The 15,100-nt window shown below is 51.4% G+C and overlaps 1 protein-coding gene across 15 annotated transcripts in view; it reads right to left on the minus strand.

Moving 5' to 3' along the window:
- Window positions 1-12,574: 12,574 nt before the first annotated feature.
- Window positions 12,575-15,100, minus strand: part of DEPDC5 (DEP domain containing 5, GATOR1 subcomplex subunit) — a 115,957-nt gene continuing 113,431 nt past the window's right edge. For 8 of the 15 annotated variants that reach the window (XM_070626892.1, XM_070626888.1, XM_070626895.1 and 5 more), the window contains one exon: window positions 12,575-14,946. In XM_070626892.1, the coding sequence (XP_070482993.1) occupies window positions 14,654-14,946 (293 nt within the window). In that variant the 3' untranslated portion in view covers window positions 12,575-14,653. The remainder of the gene's footprint in view (window positions 14,947-15,100) is intronic. The other 7 variants (XR_011541771.1, XR_011541770.1, XM_070626899.1 and 4 more) reach the window with 1 other exon arrangement.

Here is a 15,100-nt window from a genome sequence, read left to right on the forward strand (position 1 = left end):
ATGGATGACTGGATGGATGGATAGATGGAGTATAGATGGATGGATGGGCATGTGGATGAGTGAGTGTAGATGGACAGGTAGAGGGAGGGACGGTTGGATACATAGGTATCTGTATGTATATATTGCAGATATTGTTGGATGATGGATGGACGGACAGATGGATGAGTGTATGGATATACGGATGGATGCTCTCATTTTTCCCAGCTTACTTAATCACATCTCCCTCTGTTCTGTGGCTAGCCAACCTTCCCCCTGTTCATTGACCATACACCACGCATCCCTGATGTGCCAGGAATGTGCCCACAGTGCCGTGGGAGCCCGAGGAGAGATTGCCATGCCCTTGAAACCTAAATAACAACAATAGCTACTTCCAGTTAACACTCACTACTGTGTGCTAGAGACCACTGTATACTCTCCTCCTGGGAAGCTCCACACTCCTTCTACTTATCCAGAGCCTGACGGTGTCTCAAAGTTCAGTTTACGTGTCACCTCCTTCAGGAACTCTTCCCTGATCATCCAGCCCATGCCTGATAGCCTATCCTCAGAAAAGCCCCAGCACATACGTCTGGGCCACCCTTGCTGGCCCTTGCTCATAATTTGCTTCATGTTATCCCTTCTCTGTGAGTCTCTCGCTCTCTACTAGACTCTAAGTTTGTTCCCTGGGGTCAGGATTCACATGTCACAGAAGGCCTATCTGTAGGCTGGGCATTGTACACACACTCCTTTTTTTAATCCTCGTAGAACCCCGAGGGAGGCAGGATTACCCCCCATTTTAAATAGGAGGAAACTGACTTGCCCGAGGTCACAGAGATAGTAAGTGGTGCTGAAACCAGGTTGAATCTAAGAGTAAGATCCTTTCTTGGGACCCCCAGGCCTGAATAGTTCCCCCATGAGCCCTGAATGTAGCTGCTCCACCTGTACCTGAACACTGCCAGTGATGGGGCAGCCTGGTCTATTGTTGAATACCTGCGTGTCAGAAACTTTATTCTAAACCAGTTGAAATGTGCCTATCTGAAACTGCTGCCCAGTGACCCCAATTCTGCCCCCTGGAAGCAACCAGAACAAATGTGTCTCCTCTCCCACATGGCAGCCGTCAATAATTTACAGCCAGCTCTCATGTCTCCCCTACATCTTATCCTCTCCAGGGAGGGTCTGCAGAGCACAGAGAGTGCTAACCTGGAACTAGAAAACCCAGGTTCTCATCCTGGCTAAGCTGCTGTCCACAGACCCGTAAATTTCAAAAGAAAATTAAGTAGGTGATTTGACAAACAAGGACATTAAAAAAAAACTATCATCACCTCCCATCACCCTTGTTTCATAAAAGAAAGGGCATCTTGACACACAAAAAAGTAGGGCAGACAATCTGAGAATTCATTTAGTTTTAGGAAAACTCCCTATTTGGTCCCTATTTTTCTCATTTTGCCATGTCTTGGTACAGACTCTGGGGGGGACTGGTCCGGGTCTGCAGCCTGAAGGACCTCTGATGGAACCAATTAAAGAAAACACCATCAGCCAGCTAAATCAGAACAGAGCAGTCCACCATCAGGACACCACAGTCACCTTGTTTCGAGAGGGAAGGAAAAGCTGAGTGTCTGGCAGTAAGACAGCCGAGTCCAGGAAGCGAGACAGACTTCTCCATTGTGCTGCAGCTTCACGTCCAGTTTCTATCTTGGCTTAGACGAGCAAAGGCTTTCCCATTTTTGTAGCTCTGTGCGCACCCTGTGAAAGCAGCATGGCAGGCAGGGGCTGCCCATGCCACGTTGCTAGCAAGTGGAACCTGCTGGAAGTCAGGAGCTGTTCGGGCTTCACAGCAGGAGGCCAGTTGGTTATGCAAAGGCAGCAGATTTTCACTTGGGGCAGGTCTGTGCTTGATCTGAAGGGCTACCCTCCACCCCAAAGGCTTTCTCCCCTTCATTCATTCACTCACTCATTTAATATTTATTGAATACTTACTCTGTGCAAACACTGCTCACATTGGGAGTACAAAGGTGAGCAAAGAACGAGTTGGTCTCTGTTCTCATGGAGTTTAGCATCTAACAGGGAAGGCAGATGTTAATCCAAGTGAAGGCAGAGAGCAAACGCACAACTGTGAGACGTGCTACCACAGAGGGACGTGTTGCCCCGAGTGTGAAATAGGGAATTTCCCTCGTCAGTGGTCGTGGGAGGCTAAGACGGTAATGACCTAGCTGAGATGGGGACGAAGAGCAGGCACTGACCAGGTAAAGGTGGAGGGAGAGTAAGTTCCAGGCAAAGTGCCTGATGTGGGACAAGCAGAAGTCACATGAACGCTGAAATGAGGCTGGTGTGACTGCAGGGGGTCAAACAACGGGGAAAGCCATGCAGGATGAGGCTGGAGAGGTGCTTGTGGGGCTCACAGGCTACTTAAAGGGGTTTGGTCTTTTTCTGAAGTGAAATCGAAAACCACTGGAGGGTACTGTGCAGGCAGAGTGGCACAAAGTATTATTACGTGAAGGCAGAGACACCAGTTGCCTCTTCCAGGAGTCAGACTGGTGATGGATGTTAACTAGATTTTGCTGATCATGTTGCAATATATACGTATATTGAATCACATGCTGTACAGCTGCAACTAATATGTTATATGTCAAGTATATCTCAATTAAAAACACCAGTGATGATGACAGTGGTGATGATAACAATGATAAAAATAATAGAGCTAACGTTATTGAACACTGTGTCCCTGTGCTGTTTTAAGCACTCTTTATGCATTCATTCAATTCTCACATTTACTCTATGAAGTGGGCACTGTTATTACCCCCATTTTACAGCTGACAAAACTGAGACACAGAGACATTAAGTAACTTGCCCAAGGTCACACAGCCTTTAGGTGGTAGAGCTGGTAGATAAATGAGTGACCTCTGAGCACTTAAAGAAATTACTGTCTTAAAGAAGTCGTAGGACAGGGAAAAGCTGTCCTACAAAAGAGACTCTGGGGGCAGCAACCTAGAATAAACTTGAGTTGTAACTTAGGCCCTTAGTCCATGTGGCTGGTTCTGTGAACAAGTACTCATTGAGCACCTGCCATGTGCTAGGCACACTGTTGTTAGTATTGAGGACGTGGCAGGGACAAAAACAGTCCCAGAACTTACATTCCAGTGAGGAGAAAAGACAGTCCACAAGTGGGCAAATAACCCAGATGATTTCAGGTGACGACAAGGGCTGTGAGAGAGAGAGCATGCCAGTGTGACAGACAGTGATGGGCAGAGGGGTGGTGCTTCTCTAGACAGGGTATTCAGGGAATGTGACAAGTGATGTCAACAATGAGGAAGCAACTGAGCCACGATCTTGGAAGAGGGTTCCAAGAAAATGGAAGAGTCGTGCAAAGGCCCCGAGGCAGGGGCAACCTTGGGGTGCTCACGGAACAAAAAGAAGAGACAGTGCATCATTCTCAGGAAGCAGGAGGAGATGAAAATGGAGACAGAGGCTTCCAGAAGCCCAGGACCTGTAGGGCCTTGTGGACCATGGCAGGGAGTTGGGATTTCATACTGAATTGATGTGAAGTCACTGAAAGGTTTTCAAGCAGGGGAATGATACAACCTGTTCTGTTTAAAAGAGAGCACGTTGGTTGCTGTGAGAAGAATAAATTCTTGAAGGGAAAAGAGGATGCAGGAGGACCAGTTAGGTTGCTGCAGCATCAGATGACGGTGGAGATGGGAGAAGGGTCAGACTGCAATATATTTTTACTAATGGATCAGATGTGGGGGTTGAGGGAAGGAAATATAGGATAACACCAATGCTTTCAGCCTGAATAACTGGGAAGATGATGGTCCAGTGACTAAAATGGGGAAGTTGTGGGAGGAGCAAGCTTGGTGGGAGCCGGGAGGATACAGCTAAATCAAGAGTTGTGTTTTAGACACATCCAGTTTGTTAGCCTCTTAGATGTCTAAGGACAGGCCAAGGCAGCTGGACAGATGGGCTGGAGTTCAAAGGCGGGGTCAGGGCTAGAGGTCTCAAGTTGAGACTCAGGGCGGGCATGTAGATGGTAATTAGAATCATGGGACTGGGTCACCCGGGGAATGAGATGCAGAAAAGAGGTCCAGGGGCGACAGGCTGGGATCCTCCAATGTGCAGAACTGGACAGAGGTGAAGAGGCCAGCAAGGGAGGATGAGAAAGACCAATGAAGGAGGCCCCAAGGAGAGTCCAGCCTGGCCCAGCTCTCCACTGACCCATCTTGTAACCTCAGGCAAGTTGCTCCCCACCTCTAGACCTCAGTTTCCCTCCTGTAAACCAGGGGGGGTGGCTCTACCCATCGCTGAGGTGGCTCCAGTGTGGTCATTCTATGACACTCCTGTGGCCACATGCGAGATGAAGAAATCAAAGCTCAGGCTCACCCACCTTGTTTCTTCTATAATCGGCTTGCACTGGATGAAATACAAAAATACAACAAAACACAGCCCAAAGGCCCACCACTGAGGGGCAGGGGGCAGGGCAAAGTGATGATGACCTGGCGTAGAATTCGGACTCTGCCACTTGTCAGCTGAGTGACCTTCTGTGACCCCAATCCTCAGTTACTTATCTGGAATAGTGGTCCATAACGTCCACTGTGAGGGGTGCTGCTAGAACGAAGGCAGGCAGCACGCAAAGCACCCCACACAGCTCCAGGCACGCCCGCCGTCAGTGCCAGTTCCTCTCTCCTGTAGGAAGATTGCTTCCCTGAATCAGAAGACAGGGATTCCAGGGTGGCTCTATCCTTGCAGAGTAATGCAGTCCTGCTGCCGGTCAACCCTGGGGCTGCCAGCTCAGTGCCACCTCTGCCCCTCACCTGCATGGCACATGGCTGCCATAGCAGGAATCAGGCGTCTGCAAAGACTGACTGACTAGCCAGAGCCTGGGGGAATTCGGGGGATGGGAGGAGGGAGAGGAGCACCCGCTTCCAGGGCTGACCATCGCTGTAGACTGGAGCCTTTTCCCAGGTTGCATTAACCTAGGCTGGCAAAGGGCAGTGATATGACAGCAGGGAAACGCTTCAGTAGAGAGCAGGTTGGAGCTCAGGCCAATGTGTTCAGCCCTGATGGCGGCTCCCGGCTCCACGTCTCCCAGAAGCAGCCCTGGGGGAGGCAGGAACTGCAGCGGCAGCCGCTGGAGGGAGAGCTGGGCAGGAGCCTGGATTCCTGGCTCCGCACTGTCACAACAGTTAGATTAATGTCTCCACTTATCAGGCCCCTCCACTGTGCCAGACATCGTACTAAGTGCTTTACCTAAGGGCTCTTCAACAACACTGCAAGGACAGCAGACACATTCCTATTGAAAAGATGAGGAAACTGTGGCTGAGAGAAGAGAAAGCCTTGCCCAAGATCAACCAGCCTTCCAGACGCTCCTCTTGATGACGCGTCAGACAGACAGGACCCATGCAAGGCCCTGCGTGATCTGGTCTCTGCTTCCTTCTCCAGCTATACCAGCCCCCTCACTCTCCCTCGGGCCCACCAGGCTTCTTTCCATCTCAGAGTCTCAGAGTCTTTGCAGCCAGGAGCTCCTCCCCACCCTTCTCTGCCCTTTGCAAGCCCTGCCATCCGTCAGGTCTCCACAGAAATGCCGAGGAAGCCTTCCCTGACTCCTAGTCTAGGTTGGGGCCCCATCAAACCTTTCACAGCGACCTCTCCTTGACTTTTGGAGCACTTGTCACAACCGTAACAATAGTGATTTGTGTAATGTTTTGTTTACCATCCTTCTCCCGCTATATCAGCACAATGCCTGGTACATTAATGGTTCTTAATATACTTGTTGAGGGGAGAACAAGGACCGAACACCTGCACAACAAATGAGTGGCTAAACCACAAATGAACCTCCATCTTGCAGCAACAGGTTGGCCGCAATTCTGCGGGAGACAGGGACTTATATAAAGGGCCATCTCCCTTAGAGTCTAAATCATAAAGCCTTCTAATCACATGGACGCTGCCTAAGGAGGTATGTGGCAAGAGATCCCAAGATTGTGTGCAGTGGGAGGTGGACACCCGACTCCCTGCATAAGTTAGGTCCCCAGACCAGCCTGGCTTCTCTTTGTCAACCCGAATCTCAGACCCCAGCAGTGGCAGCCAGCCTCCTGGTTCCTGCAGGAGACAGTAGCAAGGGGGTGGTCAGACTTGCCTCTTGTCTCACAAGGGGAAGTGTGCCCTGTTTCACTTCTGCTTTAAGGCGAGACACATCCTGTGTGTTAGACCACCCAGGCAGTGCTCCTGTCCTAGCGCCAACCACCAACGGTGGCCAGTGCGGTGATCAGGCACTGGAGAGCCTGGGAACATGGCCTTCATCGCCGTGCAGGGAGCCCAGGCCCCACGCCTTGCCCTCCCTCCTTCCGGATGCGGCTGCCCCACCATGGAAGCCACTCTCAGTGGGCTTCTTTCTCCCACGCCCCATCCCTTTCTATAGGGAAGAGCCCTGGGGGTGAAGTTCAATCCTTCCTCTGCAACATGGGTGCTCAGTAACCCTGGGTAAGTGCCTCTACTTCCCTGGACTTGGTTTCTCCTCTGAGAAGTCGGGGTACCACCATTCGCCAGCCTCCCTTGGGGCTGTCCTCAGGCTCGAGCACTGGGATGATGGGAGCACACTTGGTTGGGGTTCAATATAGAAGTCAGCTCTTGCTATTACCTTTCTTCCCTTTTTCCCGTCTTTTCTCAAGCTTCAGACTAGCTGGTGGTGCACCAGGTTCTTGGTGGACCTGCCAGGCACATTCGAAACAATGTTTGAATGGCCTCCATTAGGGAAGTGTTGACAGTGCTGCCTTATTTTGTGCCACACAGACACCTTTGCAAAGCCGACGGCATCAAATCCTCACTGCGGCCCCTTGAAGAAAGCAGAGAGACACCGTCATCACCCCACCCCAAAACTCGAGGTCCAGGGAGGTGAACAGACTTGCTCAGGATCACACAGGGAGCTGGCACTAGAGTCAGACAAGAAGAGCAGTGCCACCACCTCAGGGAGGTGCAGGGGCACAAATGTTTCACAGCCCTTATGTCATGGGTTTGCACACCATCTCCCAAGGCTCAGCATGGTCTTGGGAGCTTGGGCAGGGTGACACAGGGAAGAAATAGCAGGGCCAACCAGGAAGCAGGGTTTCCGGCTCCCTAAAGAAACCTGCCCCGTCTGAGATGCCAGCCACCACCTCAGACCAGGTGTGTTTAAAGGTTGTGTTCTACCCAGATCCAAGGCCAGGATGAACAAAGCCAGACAGGTGAGCAAGGTCACCCCCCAACCCCACCCCTGCCTCTGTGGTGTGAACCCAGGGCCCATGCTGGCTCAGTGCTTCCAGACTAAATGAGCCATCTGGTACTCAGGTTTGCACCCTGAAACTTGGCAACAGTCACCTCCTCTGGAAATCAGTTGGAAGTGTGGGTTGAGTGGGCCAGATGTGTAGAAATCTCTCCCCAGTTTTCTCCCCCAAGTTTTCAGGCTGTCACCTTCTCCTGCTTGATCTGGTGCCGGAGCCCTCCAGCCCTCCAGAAGCCCCTTCCCCACCCCATCCTCCTCACCAGGCAGAACTCTTACACAGCCTTCAAATCCTGGCCCAAATGCCCCTTTCTCCAGCCTTCCCCTGCTCCCCTATGTAGAATCAAGCCCCCTCTTCTATTTCTGTAGTGCTTTACACGTCTGTCCCTCCACCAAGAAAGCAGGGCCCGAATTGGTTCAGCCTTGCATAAATGTTAGCTGAATGAATGAATTCAACCAACTCTAAATGAGCACCTATGTGTGATGGGCACTTGAGGGGAGGAAACGAGGATGAGCAAGATGTGCTCTCGGCCCTCAAGGAGCTTATATACAGCTGGAGAGCTAAGCTCTCTGTAAGGTAAATGTACAAGGAGAGAGAAACACAAGAGCGAGGCCATAGCACGTGAACGCTAAATACAACCAGGATTCTAATCCTGGTTCTGTCCATAACTTGTTGTGTGGCCCTAAGGAGGTCTCTTAGCCAGCCTGGCCTTGGAACCCAGCAAGAGTGATCACTACAGGAGATTGGGAATGGGGCTGCCATCAATAAAGGATTCAGATCTCCACAGTCAGGGCCAAGTGGCAGGTCCCTCTTCCTCCAAAGCCATAGGAGGGAGGAGTCACCCATCTGGACCTCTTACCTGATCAGAATCTAACTCAGGGTGTCTCAATCTCAACACTATTAACATTTGGGGCTCAATAATTCTTTGTTGTACGGGCCATCCTGTGCATTGTAGGGTGTTTAGAAACACTCATTAGATGCCAGTAGCACCTCCTGCAGTTGTGACAACCAAAAGTGTCTCTGGACATTGCCAAATGTCCCTTGGGGACCAAAATCACCCCCAGTTGAGAACCCTCAGCTGGCTCCTGGCTCTCCAGCAGTGTATCCAAGGGTCTGGAAGAAGGGTGGGGGTTTTGAGACAGCGTCCGGACAAGTCTCATGGGCTTGCCTCTGACAGAGCCCTGCCCACCCTCTCAAGCTTGTGTCTATTCAGGTTCTGAGGACACAGAGCTTGAGGAGAGGCAAGGCATTTCGCCTTGAAAAGGGGCCCCTTTCCCAAGACAGCATCCAATCACGCCTACCGGATGCTCTCAGACTGGGGAGGAGGGCCCAGAATGTGAGCAATGAGCTTTGGATGAGTATCAAACACATCAGCAAAATGTTTCTCTCTCAGGATCCCATAGGCTTAAAAATAAAATTTTCTGTCTCTTAAGAGACAATTGTGGATTAAAGGAGGGGGTGGGAAGTGGAGCCTGGATAAGCAATGTGATACAATTCAAAGAGCACAGAGAGGAGGTAAGAGACTCGGTTCCAGTCACAACTGCCACGAGCTGCCTGAGGGACTGACAGGGACTCACATTCCTTCTCAGTACCCAGCTTTCCCGTTGGTTGAGGAGGGGAAAAGGTCTGAAATCTTGTGGCCCTCAAGGTTTCTCCCAGATTCATTGCCAGATGAGTTCAGATGAAAATACCAGGCTCAGAGACAGGGGTTTGCTGGGGATCACACAGCACCTCCCTGTCTCCTCTTCCCCTCATGGGGAAAGAGATTTTCTTCTTGGAAGGACTATATGCTGATTCACTGAGGAAACAGATGAATCTTGCTGCAGCCAGAGAACCAGATGGAGGTCAAATCTAAAGGCCAGTAGGACTGAGTTCTTGGCACCTGCTTTGCCCCGACAACCTGTGCACTCCAGGCCAGGCTTAGCTGAGTGTGTGGTGTGGCCTGAAGACCAGGAGCTGCCTAAAGCCTTGCAGGCTGAAGTCCGTGGCTATAGGCCAGAAGGGAAGGAGCACACAGTGCCTTCCAGATAGGTGCCTGGGGGAGAGGAAAGGCCACCAGCCCCCACTTAAAGTCACTGCTGCTCCTTACTAGAGAGGCCACGTCCACATGTTACACAGCATCTGCACCCCAGCAGGGCTGCTCCATACATGGAATACTGTCAGCTGCAAAGAAGAGAGGGTTCCCAGCCAGGGTCCCATGACAGAGTAGTGGGTGGCGCCTCACTGACCCAACACCACCGGGAGGTGAGGGGGACAGCACAGTGGGTGGCAGCTTGGCTCTGGGGTCCCACAGACCTGATTCCCAGCCCTGCTGTTAGCTGTGTGGCCTTGGGCTCCACCTCCTGGGGCCTTCTGCCCCTCATCTGGTTACAACAGTTGATAAGATTACATGATGAAAAGGCACGTAAAGTAGGCTTCATTGCCCAGAACACAGGAAACACTCAAGAAAGGGAGCGACCATTATTATTTCATGGATCTGAAATTTTCTGGGTAACTGAGGTGGCCTGTAAACTGGCTTCTATTCAGGTTTGTCTCCCACTATTTCCTATGCACTTTAGCAAAGCCTCACCGATTTCCTTAGTGCCTCACGCATATATATCACATACTTCTTCCTTCTGATACCCAAAGTTTCCATTTTGATGGGTCTCTTGCCACAAATGGGATATGGGCTTCTGGGCCTATCCAGTGTAGCACTTAGCAGTTCCTGGCCCAGCTGCGCAACCTCTGGCGGTCCCGTACCTCTTGTGTTCCTGTGCCTTGGGAGGTCCTTGTAGCTGTCTGCCATCGTGCTGTTAGCTGTCATCTCACCTTCTGTTAAGTTCTCTGCCTCTACCCTGTTGCCTTCCAGTGTGCGGCTTCTAATCCGCTTGGTCTGAGAATCAGATTTCCAGGCTGGTTAGAGCTGCATGTAAAGTAAGCAGGAAGAAGCCTAGAAAAGGAATCTGGGGCAGGGTTTATCAAAGGGACCACTGAGGCAGAATCACTCCGAGTGTCTGTTTACAGTGCAGAGCCCCAGCCCTCCTAAATCAGAATCTTCAGGAGGCTCTGGCATCTGTGATTTATATGATCTCTTAGGCAAAGGAGCACTGGAGAACCACAGGTAGGGACTAAGACAGCTACTTCTGCCTTGAAGCCTTTTTGGCTTATTTCCAGTTTATTTTCCTGTCACGTTTTCTGCATCCCACATCTTGTGTGGATCCTCACCCTAAACTCATTTCTAAGTCCAGTAGGCCAACTGGTGCTGCCCCAGGTGTTCCGCAGCCTGTGTGCACACATGCCCCCCCCTTCCTCCCCCCAGCACAACCATGAAGCTAAGAAATGTCTGCAGAGCTGCCCCACCTCAGGCAACATTATTCACAACAGGTGGGAGCCAGGGCAGCGTGGTCAGGAGGCCCTCTTCCTCTTGGCAACTCGTGGCACCTCTGCCAACAGAAAAAACTTCTCAGCAGAGGTTCCTGGGACCCAAATAAGGCAGAATGGTCAAAGCAGCTAGTTAGAGGAGTGTGGCCCTCTGGCACAAGTGGGGACACTGGGTTCCACCTCTTGACCGCTCTGATTCCTACACATCCTACAAGGCCCAAGGCTACTTCCTTTTTAAAGACTACCCTGTCCACTCTGGCCCCTGTGGTTGTTCCCTTCTCTAAATTCTTGGGGCTCACAGAGTCTGCGGCAATAATCATCATCATAACAGCTGATGTTTAGGGAGGAGATCACAATCTCCCAGGCACTGTCTTAGCTCTTTACCCACATTCTCTCACGCGATTTTCATGACCCTATAAGGTGGTATTATTGTCTCATTTTACAGATGAAAAAACCAAGTCTCTGAAAGGTGCAGTAACTTAGTCAGGGTGACATGCTGGCAAGCAACCCTGCAGGACTCTGAACGCAGCCACCTGCCTCCCAAGCCTACCTTCTTAACCACCACGCTGACTGCAACCAAATGCCCAGAAAGGCGCTGGGCTGGGAGTCAGAAGACCTGCATCCTGTTTGCTTATCTGGGAGAAAATGTAGGCATTGGAGCAATCTCTAAGAATTCCTCTGTTCTAAGGCTCTTGTCTTACCAGACCATCCTCATCTCTACCTGCACTGGGGTGACCCCAGGCATGTCAGGCAAGTGTCTGGGCCTTAATGGCCTTATTTCTCAATATGAATTAAGTGCCTTCCACGACTCAGTTTAGGGGCCCAGGCTGGTGATCCCATCGAGGTCTTTCTTACAGTTTGTGTGTCCCTCTTACATGCTGGGCTCTGTGAGGGGCCCTGCCACCTGCACCTGCTCCCTTGATCTCAATGGCTCACTCATGCAACTCTCAATGACTGAAGAGTGTGCCAGGAGAAATTCTCAGCCTAATGAGCTGAAACGGGTCAGCAAATAATTACAAAGTCACAAGCACAGAAGAGCAATACTCAGACAGGTAGGGGAGTGTGTGTGTATGGCGGTTGGGTAGAAAGGTGAGGCCATGTCATCTCTATTTAACAGGTGAGGAACTAGGCTCAGGAGACAGAACATTCCTAGTTCTCACAGCTGAGAAATGGCAGAGCTAGAATTTGAACCCAGGTCTTCTTGGCCCCAAGCTTCCTGCCTTTCTCTCTCCAACAAGGAATGGTGATTGACATCTATACACCTGGTGGGGGGCTTCCAACCTGCACACACACGTCCTTTATATCCAACCAAACCACACGCTCCCTGCGGGCCGGGCTCTGCACATGGACAGCAGGGATGGAGGGAGGTGTGCAGGTGGGAGGGACAGGTGGGAGGACTGGATGATGATGCAGTTGGGGGAGGACTGAGTCCCACTCCCGGATTCTGGTTGGACAAGTGGGTGGAAGGATGTGCTGGTCAGAGACAGGAAGCATGAGGGGGAGCAACTGGTGGGGGAACTGGGGCTCAAGGGCACGTGTGTTTCATGCCCAGCTCTGAAGGGTGAGCGACCCAGCGTTCTAACTTGTCAGCACCTCTTCTTTCACCAAATCATTCTCTGGGCCTTCTTCTCCCGGGTCATCTTCGGAAGAGATATGAGGGCAAAAAGCAGGGGCGACTGCTAGCCTTACACGCAGGATACTAAAGATCACAAAAGACTGTGTTACATGATCTGACCTGAACAGGCCAGCACCTGCTATGTCCAGCACAATCGCTTGGGAAGCTGGCTCAGCAGCACAGTGAAGAGCACTCCCACCCGGGGAGGTAAGAGCAGCCTAGATGTATTTGCTGCCTGCTCGTTAGTAAGTCCTTTCACATACATCTGTCTTTTGATCCTCCAACCACCCTGGGAGACAGCCTCCCATTTTATAAATGAAGGACGCTGATGCCTAGAAGGAGCAAAGGTTTGTGCGAAGGAAGAGAACGTGAAAAATGAAAAGAAAATGGATTTTTATCAAGGACCTGCTCCACACCAGCAATCAATCAGTGCGCTTTCACATATATCAACAGACCTTTTCCCTCAAAATCTCTACATGCTGCATTTACAGATGAGGAAACTGGCTCCATTAGGTAACTTAGGAACTCAGTGAGGGGGAGACTCAGATGCCAACGCCCAGTGCTCGGCTCTTGAGTCCAGAGCTCATTCATTCAATCCACACATTCAACCAACAACCATTTCTCCATCATCTACTATTATGCTGCACATTTAAGAACAAAGAGATGAACAAAATAAGCAAGCTTCCGCCATGCTGGAGTGTAAAGGTGCCAGGTGTTGTTGTTGAAGTACAAGGTGCTATGTGAAAATCTACAGGGAATCCTGCTGCAGTTCCCTGGAGAAGCGACACATGAGCAAGGAGCTGACGGATGATGCCCAGGAGTTGGCAAGGCAGAGAGGGCGTGGAGAGGAGGAGTATTCTAGGCAGATGGAACAGTGAATGCAAAGGATCTGAGCTGCAAGAGTTTGTGATATTCCAGGTGGCTGGAGAAATGGCTTGGGGCCAGATCGTGCAGGACCACATGGGCTGTGTCCAGAATTTGAGAAGTTCAAGTCACCAGACGTCTAAAGAGTGGTGGGCACAATCAGAGTGGTTTTTTAAAAAGACTCTAGCAGGGGCTGGCCCATTGTGGTTAATTTCACACACTCCATTTCAGTGGCCCAGGGTTCATGGGTTCAGATCCCAGGCATGGACCTACACACCACTCAAAACCATGCTCTGGCAGTGTCCCACATACAAAATACAAGAAGACTGGCATGGATGTTAGCTCAGGGCTAATCTTCCTCAAGCAAAAAGAAGACTGGCATCAGATGTTAGCCCAGGACCAATCTTCCTCACCAAAAAACCCAAAAACAAAAAAACAAAACCCTGCCAAGTGGTGAATGGCCTAGAGTGAAAGCATAGACGAGTTAGGAGGCCCTCCTAGCCATGCAAGAGGAAGACAAGATGAAGGAGGGCTGGGCTGACAGTGGCAGCAGAGGGCCTAGGAAGAAGTTGGTGGATTCGCAAGCTACTGAGGAAGTAAATCACCAGGGCTTGTGATTAACTCCATGTGGAGAGATGGAGGGGGAAGTGGCAGTACCTGTCAGGTCCCCACTCTGGTCCATAGCCCCTCACCCCCCACCAGCAGGTTAGTGCAGGGCACTGAGGTTAAGGCACCATGCTAAGTCTTATCCTATTGAGCGATGGTTGCTAAGCCTCAATTAGAGGAGTCAACAGAGGCTTTCCTTTGACTTTTTTCAGAACGCCATGACATCTGCGTGCCACAGCTTGGCTCACCCACTTACCAAGATTCACCTCCAACAGCACAAGCCTGCAAGTTCCTGGTATGCTGTACTGTCTGCTCACTAGGCCTGACCGAAACTATCCTTGCTCCTGCCCAAGGGCCTTGAAAAGACATCTTTCTCACAGCCAGACTCTCCAAGACAGTGAATTCTAAAGTCCTCCTCACTGTCTGTGGTTGCCTCATTGGCCACTGAGGCCCCCGTGATGGGGCACGATTGCCCAGCCGAGGACAGGACTGCTGCTGCTGGGAACCAGGCTGGGGACGGAGATGCTGCACGTGGCACTTTATTCCTGCTTCTGATATGTACAGGTATATACAGTTGGTGTGAGCCTATGGTACACTATTTCACAAAATTATCTTACATCCTCTGCACACTTCTGGGCAGGGAGCGGCAGATTCTGCTCCGAATGGCCCACAGATGGTGGAGGAAAAGGACGCTTACAGGAGCCACCCCCTCTCTGAGGACATTCTTGGGGGCTGCCTGCCCCTTTCCCTAGCACTGAAGCCCTCCCTCGGACCATCTGGGCCTCCACCTGCTCTCAGCACTAGCTGCTTCCAAAGACTTTCTCTTTGAGTGGAAGAACACTTGTGGGGGAAAGAAGCACTGGCCATGGCCCCCACCCACCCACAGTGGCAAACTGACCTCTGGTGCCCAGAGCCTGACTGATCCTATTGAATATCAATAGCAAGACCGGATCGCCCTATCCTCTGACCCCAGCGCAGCCTGGCCTCATGGGGCGCTAGCATGCATCTTCTCCAGGCAACCCGTCCAGAATGTGACCAGGCGGTTGTCGCGGTTGATGCAGAAGTCCGTGAAGTCCTTCAGGAGCCGATCAGCAAACTTCTCGTCCCCTGTGGCGCTGGAGCGCCACGTCTTGGTCAGCATGGTGTTGTAGGCCCAGTTGTAGCCCACCCGCTCCTCGCAGAACATGTTCTGGTTGGTGGAGCTAGTGGAGTTCCGCCGCCGCCGCTGCTGCCCTGAGAACTTGCGCTTGGAGTAGGGCAGCTGTAGGAACACCGTTCCTGAAGAGAAAGAGGACTGGTTCGCAACCACCAGGTTCTGCCACCACAGGCTCAGTGCACAGGCAGAACCCCTGTGCACAGGCTAGGCCCCTCTCAGGGTTCACGTTCCTGCCCCAGGGGCCCACCTGGCCGTGTTTTGCCCCGAGCACCTCAC

The sequence above is a fragment of the Equus przewalskii genome, chromosome 7 (genome assembly GCF_037783145.1).
Source record: "Equus przewalskii isolate Varuska chromosome 7, EquPr2, whole genome shotgun sequence".
NCBI classification, from domain to species: domain Eukaryota; kingdom Metazoa; phylum Chordata; class Mammalia; order Perissodactyla; family Equidae; genus Equus; species Equus przewalskii.